Below are 13,260 nucleotides of genomic sequence, written 5' to 3'. Positions count from 1 at the left end.
ATCTTTAACAAGGTTAAATAAAATATTGGTGTTATTTCCTACAATGGGTTTGGAGGAACACACTTGGTGTGTGATTTTCTTCGGTGTGACTATTTTGAGGTCGCAGTTCCACCATTGTGCTGCAGGCTGAGAACTCAGCCCCAGTGGCTCGTGGCCGTGAGAAGCAGCGGTGACCCGAGTCAGGTAGGCAGTGTGTTGTTAGCTGGCTGCTTTGGGTCAGGTCGGCAGCCACAGCCACCCTGCCACCTGCTTCTGGATACACTCTTCTGGTGAGCGCCCACTGGTTACTGTGTGTGATGGGCTGGCAGTGTATTGTTAGCTGGTTGATGTGCAAATGACATCAGCTAACACGCAACTGCTATCTTATTGCATTTACAATGAGCACCAGAGTGTGGTTGAGTCTGTAAGTAGTGCGTGTGACGCACTTTTTGCTATGAACCAGCAAATAAGTACCATAATACATACAATTGCTATTTAGTTACCCGATTATAATGCAACAGACAGCTTTAGAACGGTAGAGAAGCTACTCTAATTATTCCAAAACTTTCCGGGTAATAATTTGGAGTCTCTAATACTTGAAGGCAGTATTAAAGTACTTGTGAAATTCAATATTTATTTTATTTCTTATTTTTAAAAAGACTTTATTTATTTATATTGAGAGAGAAAGAGGAAGGGAAGGAGAAAAGATGGAGAGAAACATCAATGTGTGGTTGCCTCTTGCACGCCCCTTACTGGGGGCCCAGCCTGCAGCCCAGGCATGTGCCTCTGACCGGGAATTGAACCAGCGACCCTTTGGTTTGCAGGCCGGCGCTCAATCCACTGCGCCACGCCAGCCAGGGCTCAATATTTATTTTAAATAAAAACCTTAGAATATAACGACAAATTGGAGTGAAAGCCTAACACGTTTCCCCAAGTTTTCGCCTGTCTCTAGTGGTCTGCCTGCGTGGTCAGTCTCCACACAGCATGGTCAGTCTCCACACAGCGTTAGCCCTGTTCTCCAGCCCGCGTACGCCTGCCGAAGGGTGGGTTGGGGCAGCCTTCCAGGCTGAGACATTTTCTCTTGAGATATCAAGAAAATTGGGGTGTTGGGGTGGTGGGGATGGGATGCAACCATTTGGAAAATTTGCCCCACTTTTTCCTTCCTTTTCAGTGAGATCACAGACTCATGTTTGGAAGTGAGCGTGAGCTTTAGCTTGTGGAGGGGGAGAACAGACCGTGCAACATGATTTGACGTATTTTCTCACTGCCGTGAGGCCATTCGGACCTGCCAGGCGGGGCTGGCGGGGCTGGGCCCGACACAGAGCATGCTCAGTGGGCCAGGCCACAGGTTCAGGGAGCTGGCTCGGGGGTTGGGCGACAAGTTCCCCCCATGAAGGGGCATGAGAAAGAGAGCACAGCCTCTCCTCACTGGGTTGTAAGTTATTGGTGAAACAGTTTGTATTCTTACCTTATTTAAATGTCAACATTCTAGAACCATGGGTTAAGAAAAAGCCTGTAATTGCATTCGTATGCCTCTTGCTATTCTACAATCTCACCCTCTTTTGGTTGTTGCCCAGTATCATTCATTTGCAGGATTTTTGTGTTTAAATATCGCTTCTACGTAAATATTGCTTTCATCTTGTGTTTTTAAAGGTTAAATTTCAACGTGTTATTTTTTCATAAAAAGTCACCTTTTGATGAAAATAAAACCTACTAAATTTAGAAGGTGTGGCCCTTCATTTTAATGTTTGTATGCTAAAGAGAAGCCATAAAATGCCAACATTTATACTCAATAAAGAGAGTAGGCATGTAAAGCTGTTCTTCAGCTCCAAATTATCGAGCTGATGAAAAAGGAGGGAAGGAACAGAATCACGTGAGGATGAGTGAAGGGGTCATGGGTGAGGGGGAAACAGGACACGCATTCGGAAAGTGTTTCCATGGGAGTCGGGGGGAGACAGGGAGGCACGCCGGGCAGCTGGGAAGACAAGAGTGGGTGGCCCTGCTGGCCCGGAGCATGTTGTCCCAGCTGTTTTCCTGGATCAGCCCCTGTGCTTCTCAGCATCATGGTGGGGTGGAGGTGCCTCCCTTGGCAAGGACGGCCTCAGCAGCTCAGCTGCCTGAAAGCAGGGAAGAGGAGAGCGGGGAGGAGTGTGGCGTGGCGGTTTCCAGGCAGAGCAGGCATTAGAACTCTCTTACTCCATGGCAGAGAGGGGTCGTTGAGCTAAGGGGCGAACATGGGCAGAGCGTCCCCCCCCTTTGCCTCACCCACTGGAGACTCACCACTAGTGAGTGGGATGCGTGGACCGACAAGCCAGCCACAGCCGGTGCGCTTCCAGAGCTTGGAGGAGGCACCGGGAAATGCAGCTGTTGACTCTCTTAGGCTTTGTCTTCATTTCTTTCATCGCTGGGTCTTCCGACTCGAGCGCACCTGTGGACGCTCTGGTCGGGCTGCAGATGTCAGCGTGGTCCCCCGTGCAGTGCCAGCAGCCCTTTGTAGCTCTGCGCCTGCAGTGTGCCCGCATGGTTACGTAACCGGTCAAATTGGCACGTTTATAGTAAAAACAAAGAGGGCGTGTGATGTCTTTGCTCTAGACTTCTCTCTTTGGAGAGCCTTCTGAAACCCCGATCGAGTCAGATTCTTATGAATTTTGATGTTCTGGAGCCTGCTCAGACTGGCTTGTGAGAGCCGATTGTCGAGTTTTCAAGGGTTTTGCAAGCCAGTTACTAAACCACCGCCAGACTGGCATCGGCCATGTGGGAGGGCTGGCACCACGGAGACTGGCGAAGGCTGCAGGGTGGGACTCCTGTTCCCGAGGCCGGGTGCTGCCCACGCTACAGGCATTAAGAAATGAGTGCACGTATATACACATACTCCACATACTCACTGCGGACACGCTGCGCTTGTTGAGCACGGCCAAAGAGTTCGGACAGAGCTCTGGGAAACCCACGGTCACTGCCACCCGCACGCTGCTGTTGCGTCTGCGGGAAACCATGGCCAGGAGCGGGTGTGAAGTGTGCCTCTGCCTCCCAAACAAAACAAACCCGGCAGCCGCAGGTCGATGAATTACTGACCACGAGGAAGTGCCTTTGACTCTGTCCCTTTGTCTCGAGGACAACAGCTGTTCCAGGATGCCAGCTCGTTTTGTCTGCCCCTCCATTCAGGCTGCTGAGAGCAGTCTGCGCCCCAGGCTTGTGGGTGCTGAGACGGGGAAGGCGCTGCTTCCCTAAGAAATGGAGGAAGAGGCAGGTGTGTCTCAGAGGGAGACGCAGATTTGCTGATACACTAACCCGGCTGTCCCTGTAAATGCACTTGACCTCTGGTGGAAACCACACCTCCCGTCCCAGCGAATATCTACGGAACACATTCACATCTGGGTGGCTGGACACGTACTTTGAATGTTTCTCCAGCAAGTATTGTCAGTTCCTCTGAGAACCTCAGACGTAGCCCTCGTGCAGACCCGCACCACAGCATGGAGGCGGCATTGCCCGTCTCACAGCTGTGAAGGGGCGTCTGCACTTTCTGAGTCCGCCCGAGTCTGGGAGCCAACCCGCAGCTACTTAGACTGTCTTCCTTCCTTGCCAAGTTTTACAGGCCTGTGTTTCCACACTTTTTCCCTGGCTTCCTGTTTAATTCTTTCATGAAATGGCTCTTTCATGGGGCTACGATTCACCTTCACCAACTTGGCCAGTGGCTTTGTTGGCCGATAGTGACGTGGGTCACAGAACAGAAAGGTCATGACTGGGGGGGGGGCAGTTTGCTGTGACTCTGAGAGGCTCAGTGGCTGCCCCCCTTCAGGACTTCTGCAGTTGCTCCCCTCTTTTTGTGAAAAGTGTTGGTGCTTTGGGGGCGATCCTTAGGATTTCAGCCACCAGAATGACATAGCATTGAATTTTTTCTCCAAATGACTAATCTAGTCTGAATAGATTAGCAGCCAAAGATAGCCTCTAAGGATTCAAGTTCAATGATTGTAGACTCCTGGCCTTTTTCTTACACTTGGGATTTTCACTCAGAGATTCTGACTCAACTGTTAATACCGTATTTATGGAATTTGAGTTTCTTCTGGAAAATAATTAATATTGAAAATAATGGCTCCGGCTGGTGTGGCTCTGTGGAATGAGCACTGGCCTGAAAACCAAAAGGTCGCCAGTTCGATTCCCAGCCAGGGCACGTGCCTGGGTTGTGGGCCAGGTCCCCCATTGGGGGCGCACGAGAGGCAACCACACAGTGATGTTTCTCTCCCTCTCTTTCTCCCTCCCTTCCTCTCTCTTTAAAAATAAGTAAAATCTTAAAAAAAGAAAATAATGAAGGCTTTTTCAAATGTTATGATAATGTCATTTATAAATGACTCTTTGGCCAGATGTAGTAAAACATACTACGAACTTGTACTCAAAGATGAACAAACAAAATCCTGTATATGAAAAAGACAAAAACGTATAAGGACTTGAATCCATACATGTATACATTTCACAATGTTTATTTGTGTTTTATTACATAAAAACAGTCATTTGCGGATAGCTACCGCAGACACGCCAGTCACACACAGGGTTTGAACTCAGTGGGCAGCGCGCTGGCATTTCCGCGCAGGACGGTTCCAGAGAAGGTCGAGGTGGACGACAGGCTCCTGCAGCACGGTGGTGACTGTGTTCCGAATTGCTCCGTGCGGTCAAGTGGAGTTGGAGTGTATTTCATTTGCTTCATTCGTGCTTCGGGCCACACCTCTGTTGTGGAGGCGTTCACTACCGCTCTGGCGAGGTGACAGGACCTCGTCTGTCGGTGCCACGCCCAACTGTCGGAGCACCTAGCTCGAGAGGGGACCCTCGGGGGGACACCCCCGTGTGCTGGCTGCCGCACTGGGGGGCGCAATGACGTCTCAGAGGTCCTCTCTTTTCTTAACGATCATTTGTCGAACCAGCTCCGCTACGTCAGGCCTGATGGCCTCGATGGGCTCCTCGGGCCTCCAGGACTTCACGACTTGGCCCTCGGGGTTGACCAGGTATTTCCAGAAGTTCCACTTGGGTTCCTTCTTGGAAGAGTCTGAAAAGTCAGAATATATTTTCATGAGCATGATTTTATTCTTTGCCAAGATTTCCAATTCTGTTAGGGTCAGACGGGTGGCAACTCAGAAACAAGTCCTGGGGGTGGGGGTGGGGTGCTCATCATAGCAAAATAGGACACAGAGCAAAACACCCAAGCAAAGCGGAGCTCAGGTCTGAGTAGCCGGGTTCTGTGTACACACATGGAGACCCCACTAACACTGAACCCACTGACGCAGAGGCATGAAGTGGTTGTCTCAGACTTGTGGCTCTACGCAATACAAAACTTATCTTGTCACTCGCTTAAAACTTTCAGGTTCCTGGCATTTTTAAAGACAAAAGGATACTCTAGAAGTCCTTTGTAAAGGGAATGGGTGGATTGCTTTTCATATTAAACCTATCTATGTTTCTAACATAGTTGCATATTCCTTAGCTGAAAATGGTGAATTATAAGCCATATTATTTTGAGAAATTGTGATGTCCTTTTGACGCATCTTAATTTACGTGTGAGAAGGTAGGTTTTTCCCATTTATACCCCCTGGATTTATGTGCATTATTACTGACGTGAGGAAAACGACACACGGTCACGACTAAAATGGACCAAGTGCCCACTCTGCGCCTAGTGACGCATGATCAGTGCTCTGAGTGGGTCCCGCATGCTCTCTCTGCAGCAGCCCTGCCAACGGGGCGTCACTACCATCAGCCCCATTTTGCAGATGAGAAAAGTGGGGGCCTGGACTCCGGGTCCCAGAGCCCAGAGCCACCTCGGGACCTTCTTCCCCAGCACAGGCCCTGTCACCTCCACAGGGGACAGGGCGGAGCCAGCTGGCACCGGGAGGAAGAGGGCCAGCTCTCCCCGGTCCATGTGGGACTCGGTGTCTATGGGACACCTGATCGGAGGGGGCTGCTGGGTCCGTGGCTTTGGAGCTTAGGAGACAGAGCTCACTCAGGGACAGGGGATGGAGTGAGAAGGGCCCAAGTGGGTTTTAGGACGAGCCCCGAGCATCCGTCACAGGGGTTAAGGGTGGATAGAAAAGGGGCACCTGACAAGGAGGAGAAGGGCCCGAGGGAGTCAGGCTCCGGGACCCACTGGGCTCAGAAGCTGGGGGGCAGCGATGTAAGGAGGTGAAGGGGAGGGAGGAACCGTGTTACCTCCCCTCGAAACAGGTGGCTGGAAGGACACACCGCCAGGAGGCACTAAAGGTGGGACACGAGCCCACGAGGGAGGGTAGGTTAAAGCCAGTAAGGTGTAGCCTAACACTCACTTCTGCGGGCTTTACTTCGCACGCGTGTCGAGCATTTAAATCGGTTACTTCATTGTTAGAAGTAGTGCCTATTAAGTCAAACGTCGGTGACTCAGCACGAGCATATTACTACATCAAAGCCTTCCTCACGTGGTCCCGAAACAGCCACTTCCCACAACGGAGAACGTGTCCGGGGCACGGCTCTCTGCAGCTGAGGCACCGTCTGTGTGTGAGTGAGCTGCTGCTGCCTGCCCCGCCCCCCAGCTGGCTGCAGCCCCTCAGCACGCGTCTTGTGGGACTTGGCTGGGATGCAGTCCCCACCTGCCTCCTCACCCAGGCCCCTGAGCAGCCAGCACACCTGTACCAGGCTCAGTCATGTCCAGGTGGGCCCTTTGAACAGGCCTGATTTTAATTGGGCCATCGTCACCTGGCTCCGGGGATCGCTTACATCATGTGACCTTTGTGACAGTGGGGTCTGAGAACGTCTGCAGGGATGAAGGGCCCCAGCACCCCACAGCGGTGCCCACGAAACTTGTGGGCATGTGCGCCGGCTGCTTTTTCCCTGGCGCACCTGGAACACCCTCAGCCAGTTTGTGGGACGGAAGCTTCATGGCCCAATGAAGTCCCGGTTTTATCAGAACTCCAGGGACCCACAGCAACAACAGGACTGGGGAGACCCGCCGCTGACCGTGTGAGCGTCCTCTAGGACCGTGTCCGGCCCAGGGTCCGCGGTGTGTGCGGCCCTACTCTCACTATTAACACGCTCTTCCGCGCCGTCTTAGGAGGCAGACGATATTGACGCCCTCGTTGCACAAACGAGGGATCAGGCACAGAAGAGTTAGGTCACGAGCCTGAAGCCACACAGCAAAGCAGCTGAGCGGAGGGGCCAGAGCCCAGGTTTCCGAAACGAACCCTCCCTGCCTTCAGGCTAGCTGGCCCCGGAAACGCCCAAGATTTCTGTAGCCAGTAGCCTAATTTCAGAGCTAGCCCAACACTACTTCTTCCGAAAAGAGTCCTTATATTTTATTTTGAATTTTAGCAAACCCCCGGTAAGCTGAGTGTTACCCATCCCAGGCCAGCTCAGAGGTGAGGCACCGCAGAGAGGATGAAGCCACAGTGCCTGTTCCTGAGAGAGGGGCCCCTCGGCAGTGGGGGGTGGGGGCGCTTCCCCAGGGGCTACTGAGGTGAGAGGACAAGACACTTCGTGAAAATAGCCGTGCCCGCACTTCAGAGCATTTTTCAGTAAAACGATCATCAGGGGTAAAACAGAGTGGACTAGATTTACTTTGCCGTTCTAGATGTTAAAGCGTGGATCTCAGGGAAGCATAACTTCTAGAAAGCCCAGAGGATGACACTCTGGCTCTACGGCAGTCTTAGAGAACTTCCCCCTAAGCCGGTTCAAATGGAACCGGAAAGCCTGGTTCTGATGTACTTGCTCAAAAATGAAACGCACGCGCAACGCTGCCGGGGGGAGGCAAGAACTGGTACTTACTAACGAGAAACCTGAAGGCAGGCTCCGCCCCGGGTCCCAGAATCTTAATCTTGTGGAAGATGGGGAAGGTGACTCCGTAGTTGCTCCGCACAAACGAGGCCACTTCCTGGCTGGGCCGGGGCTCCGCCTCCCCGAACTGGTTGCAGGGAAAGGCCAGCACGCTGAAGTGGAAGGGCCCGAACTCCCGGTGCAGCTCCTGCAGCGCCCCGTAGTTTTTGCCTGTGAGCTGGCAGTCGCTGGCCACGTTGGCCACCAGCGTGACCTCCCGGAAAAAGAAAAAACCCGACCGGAAAGTGAAGCAAAGAAAGGATCCGAAAAATTCTGCCCGTAGTTAGGAAGCCTAAGCCGTCTGGGTGGAAATACAACCTTGGAGAGATGGCTATTTCGGACTTTTAGGCATACCGGCTTTACTGAAAATGGTAACCGGGGCGCCTGGCCGAGACGCTGGAAGATCACTGCCTTTCAAACAGCACCAGGCACTCGCGCCGATTTATTAAAAAAAAAAGAGAGAGTATGTTCTTGTTGTTTGGTTAATGTCTCCATCTTCACATTACAAACTACATATGAGAGTTTCCTAAACCACTTCAAGTGTTAATTCAGCGCACAAATGAAAACATTCTAAAGAAAGCAGTTATGATACTCAGAGTTTATCAATTAGAAGCAGAAAAACTCTGAGAACTCGGATGCTTAAAACGATGTACCAATCACATTAATTATAAATGATAACACGAGCGTTTAACCGAGGAAATCGATTCCACTAAGAGAACACACGGAGAACGTGGCCGAACAAAACAAGCAATAAAAATCAGAAGAGGCAACTTACTTTGCCTTTAAACTTTTCCAGAGAAACGGGTCTTCCTTTTGCGTCTTTCACTTCAAAGGTGTAAAAGCTGTCGATTCGAGGCTTTAGGAATTTCAGCTGCAGAAGGAAGAGCATCGCTGTGCACAGCACCATCGACAGCAGGACGGCGAACACCCTCGCTTTGGGCCCCGAGCATCGCCCGGGGTGGACGGCCAGAGGCTCCATCTTGGAGGGTTCCCGGCGAAGGCTCGGCGCGCTGGAATTCGAGGCGGAGCTGAAACTCGAAACCCCGCGTTTAACGGAAAACCAGTAAGGGCCGACTAGCTCATTGTCCTGTGGCGGCGGGGCGGGGGCAGAAAGACCTCCCCAGAGCGGGAAGGGAGTTCCAAGGAGGTAGAGGGCACGAAAGACTGGCCCGCTATTTCTGAGGTCAGCTGCAATTCTTGCAGGAAAACGCGGGCGGTGTGGGTAGCTCTCTAACACCGTCCCCTCGCAGGCGCCCTCTCCCCGGCAGGTGGCGCGCTTGTACCTTGGAAGCCGGCCGTGCACGCGCCGGGGGTTCCTGCAGAGGGCAGGGCTCCGGGACCCAGAACAGCAGTTCAGAGGGCGGATCGCTAACGCGATGTGGGACCCAAAGGACCTGGATTTTATGTCTGGCTTTTCAACAAGCTCTACGAGTTCAAGGCATCTGTAGTGGGAAGCGCAGCAAAACAGCTGAAAGGCTGCTTACCCTGGCCCCATGTCGCTAAGGCAGTGCCAGGCGGACCCAGTACAAACGAATAGTGAGCAAAGGCGCCTTTAAAAACTTTCTTTCTCTCCCCTTCTCCCTCCCTCCCCCCTCTCTAGAATGAGTAAAAAAAAGAAAAAAATAAATAAAATAATGAATAAACCTCTGTCCAAGGCACTGATAGCAAATTGAACAGCCTAAGGCCCGGGACAGGAACGCTGCAGCCGGTCTCGGGCCGAGCTGGGTCCAGGGAGACCGGTGGTCCTGCTGGGCAGCAACCCCTCTAGTCCACCTGCTGTTCTTCCCGTTCCAACCCGGGAACACGTTTGCCCATCTAATTTGGGGAGCATTCTTCTCTTTTGTCATGCTTTTCATAGGTAGCTGAGTGGGGTCACTTCTCAGGTTTCGTTTATCTGGTCCCCGACACTGGAGCTTGTCGGAAATGCCACACAAATGCCACATGGAGACCTGTTGCTTCACTCACCTCACCCTCCAGGTCCTGCACACGTGCGTGACCATGCCCTGTCCAACCCGACGGCCATTCTTCCTAACAAAGAAGAAGAAGGGAAGGAGACCGTTTATTTCCTTGCCTCTGGGTTCTTTCCTAAATCCCCTGTGACCTTCCAGTCCTCAGCCTCCGCGGGAAGCGATGCCCCCACTTACTTGTTAGGGCACATGTAGGTGCCATAGATGTCCTCTGTTCGGGGATAGTGGGATGAAAGACAAAGTGCCTGGTCTGCAGGAGTCTCTCGCGGAGTGGAGGGAGGACAAGTAACCAGAAAGCTAGAGCAGGCACTGTCTTGGTCTGCGTGGGCTGCTGTAACCCATGCTGCAGCCTGGGTGGCCTAGGAGCAGGAATGCATCTCTCCGGGTCTGCAGGCTGGAGGTCTGAGATAGGGGTCCCGGCAGGGTCCCGGGAGGGCAGTGTTCTGGAATGCAGACTCCCCCTGTGTCCTCAGAGCTGGAAGGAGTCAGGGAGCTCTGGGGGTCTCTTGTATGGGGGCCCAACCCCCCGTTAATGAGGGTTCCACCTTCGGATGCCCCCCAGAAGCCCCACCTCCTAACACGGTCATGGGGGGCGGCGCTAGGACTTCAGTATGAGTTCTTGTAGGGGGGCACAAACCTTCAGACACTCTATGGACAGCGGTCCTGTAAGCCCAGGCTGGGTGGACCTTGGGTTCACCCTAGGCGGGGGGCTCCGGCTGGCTGTGTTTGTGCACTGCGGGCTGTGTGCACGGGGTGGGGGTCACTCGTAGAGGCTCGGTGTGAGCTATGGCTTACACGGCCTGCACCCCGGGCCTACTACTGATGAGCTCCGTGTCCTTGCCCAGCTTAGCCCGAGCCCATGAACCTTCCTTCCCCAGCTCTGTAGGAGGAAGAAAGCAAGTCCCTGCTTCGCAGCGCTGTGAGCAGTTTAAGTGAAGCGTCCTCTCCCGTGTTTTCCCAGCGCCAGACAAATGCAGTCATCACGAGATGCGGCAGAGTTCCCCTGGAAGCCCCGCAGGAAGGGCTATGTGTTAGTTCCCAGGGGCTGATGTGACAAACGAGCACAAACGACACACTTATTCTCCAGCTCGTGGAGGCTGGAGCTCCGACATGACTTTCGTCAGACAGAAACCAAGGAGCCTGCAGGGGAGGGTGCTGGAGGCAGAGACTCAGCAAATTCTCCGTAGGACTCTGTTCTCAACGGCCTCAAGGGGGCTTAAAGACAGAACAGAAAGGAATGTGCACCCCGCATGTCTGATCAGGGGGCAGCGGGAAAGATTGCCCCGGGGGCATGGGTAGGAAGTCTTCCTGCTTCCCCCACACCTGAGATGACCGGCCCCCTCACAGTGGGCACCTGCCGGGCCCGAGCCGGCGGAGAGTTTGGGCCTGCATGTAGAGGGCAGCTCGGGGGCCACGCGTGGGCAGAGGGACCCCTCAGCCGGAGCTGGCAGGTGTCCCTTCGGGGTCAGTTCATGCTCCGGGGGCTGCTTTCACCCCAAGCTCTGCCGTCTTCGTCTTGCTGTCTCTGTCCCTCGTGGAAGTCTTTGTGTCATTTGTGACACTGTGGTTGTGGTTGGAAAATGACTGATCTGGAGCCCGAGTTCCGAGAGGAGCTTGTGAAGAGAACCCACTGTGTGCTTCCTACGGAAACTCCACCCGCCCGGCTCCCTCCAGGGAGCCCAGCCGAGGTGCTTTGCTGGGGGTCCAAATACAAATGTGAACAAGGGAGAGAAATCCTCCAAGCGAAAGGACACTGCTGTTTTTATGTATTATCCTAATTTTTCACTTAAAAATGTTGTTGGAAATTTAACAAATAATTGCCCAGACAATTCGCAGCCACGGTTTTGCCGGGCAGACCGTTGCGGATGTGCTTCTCGAGCCAGCTGTCTCCAGCTGTGGGGTCAGGTAACAACAGGCACAGGAGCCTTCGGGTCCCCAAACACTCTTCCAGGGTTTGGGGATGCACACCTGCGTGAGCGAGTGAGACTGGTCCTTCATCTCCTGAATCTTGTTCTTAGAATTTTATTTTCTTCAAGCGAAATAACATATCTGGAGACATGTTTCCCTCATCGTCTTGGGATCCGATCAGCTACGAATTTCTGTAAGTTGCTGAATTTTGACACCGGATGAGAATTATATGTCTCACCCAGGCAGAGGGAATGTGCCTGTATTGTTCTGATACCCTAGGAGACCTGCGTGTCTACTTATCTATCTGCCCTACTTCTTTCTCTTTCTTATCCTCACCTGAGGACATTTTTTCATTGCTTTAGAGAGAAGAGGGGGTGGGAGGGAGAGAGAGGAACATCGACTGGTTGCCTTCTCACAGGCACCCCAACGGGGGATTGGACCCGCAACCGGCCTGTGTCCTGACCGGGAATCAAACCCACGACACCTTTCATTTACGGGACATGCTGCACCCGACTGAGCCACACTGGCCAGGGCTCTGTGTCCTAGTTCTCAGAGGAGTTCGGGTTCACAGCGGAACCGAGGGAAAGTACAGGGAGTTCTGCTGGACCCCTGCCCCACTGTCAGCATCCCACAGGAGAGTGGGGCGTCTGTCACAGCCGACGCGCCCACGCTGACGCATCGCCACCTCCCAAGGCCCGTAGTGCACGGGGGGCTTCGGTCTTGGTGTGGCATAGTCTGTGGGTTTTGACAAGTGTGTGATGATGAGTACCCGCCATGACAATTTCACGGCGCTGAAAGTCCCCCGTGGTCCCCCGTGTACCCCTCCCTCCTCTAACTCCTGGCAAACTTCACTGCATAGTCCTGCTTTTTCTAGGACGTCATATAGTTGGAATCGTGCAGGACGCAACCTTTGCAGATTGGCTTCTTTCACTCAGTAACATGTACTTAAGGCTCCTCCGTGTCTTTCCAGGCTTGTTAGCTAATTTTTGTAAAGCACCAAATAACATTCCATTGTCTGGATGTACCACAGTGTACTATCCGTCCACCTATTCAAGGCCATCTTTGTTGCTTCCAAGTATTGGCAATTATCAATAATTCACCTATTTGCCCGTTCTTTTGCCAATACCACACCGTCTAGACTACTACAGTTTCCAGTGAATCTTTAAGTCAGAGAGGGCTGGTCCTTTGACCTGGTTCTTCTCCTTCAATAGCGTGTCGACTATTCTGGGCCTTTTGCCCCTCCATACAAACGTTAGAACCAGTTTGCCAATATCTAGAACATACAACTTCCTGGGACTGCACTGAATCTGTCAATCAAGTTGAAAAGAACTGACATCATAATAATACTGACTCTGCTTACCCATGCACATGGATATCTCTCCACTGATTTAGATTTTCTTTGGTTAGAGTTTTGTAGTTTTCCTCGTGTGGGCGTTGCACGTGTTTTGTTAGATTTATACCTAAGTATGTTGTTTTGGGGGTGATTAATGAGAACTTTTCAGATTGACTCCCTTAACAACTTTCAAATAGGCCATACAGGCAAATAGTAACTACAGTTAGGGGGCTGTACTTTACCTCCTGATGACTT

The 13,260-nt window shown here is 52.5% G+C and overlaps 1 protein-coding gene across 1 annotated transcript; it reads right to left on the bottom strand.

The window, feature by feature from the left end:
- Positions 1-4,438: 4,438 nt before the first annotated feature.
- Positions 4,439-9,015, bottom strand: GPX8 (glutathione peroxidase 8 (putative)). The gene is made up of 3 exons (XM_024571973.3): positions 8,573-9,015; positions 7,750-8,011; positions 4,439-5,014 (listed from the first exon to the last, which is right to left on the bottom strand). Exons 1-3 carry the CDS (start codon positions 8,774-8,776, stop codon positions 4,851-4,853), a joined length of 630 nt encoding a protein of 209 aa, XP_024427741.1. The 5' UTR covers positions 8,777-9,015; the 3' UTR covers positions 4,439-4,850.
- Positions 9,016-13,260: the final 4,245 nt, after the last annotated feature.

The sequence above is a fragment of the Desmodus rotundus genome, chromosome 1 (assembly GCF_022682495.2).
Source record: "Desmodus rotundus isolate HL8 chromosome 1, HLdesRot8A.1, whole genome shotgun sequence".
NCBI lineage: Eukaryota > Metazoa > Chordata > Mammalia > Chiroptera > Phyllostomidae > Desmodus > Desmodus rotundus.
This window is presented reverse-complemented; position numbering and strand designations above follow the sequence as displayed.

What these genes read in the sequence shown, in the direction of transcription:
- GPX8 (XM_024571973.3), bottom strand. Translation starts at nt 8,776, where the DNA reads ATGGAGCCTCTGGCCGTCCACCCCGGGCGATGCTCGGGGCCCAAAGCG. An exon ending in TGGAAAAGTTTAAAGGCAAA is followed by an intron (nt 8,012 to 8,572) that starts GTAAGTTGCCTC and finishes TTTTTCCGGGAG; the next exon opens with GTCACGCTGGTGGCCAACGT. An exon ending in TGCCTTCAGGTTTCTCGTTA is followed by an intron (nt 5,015 to 7,749) that starts GTAAGTACCAGT and finishes CTGACTTTTCAG; the next exon opens with ACTCTTCCAAGAAGGAACCC.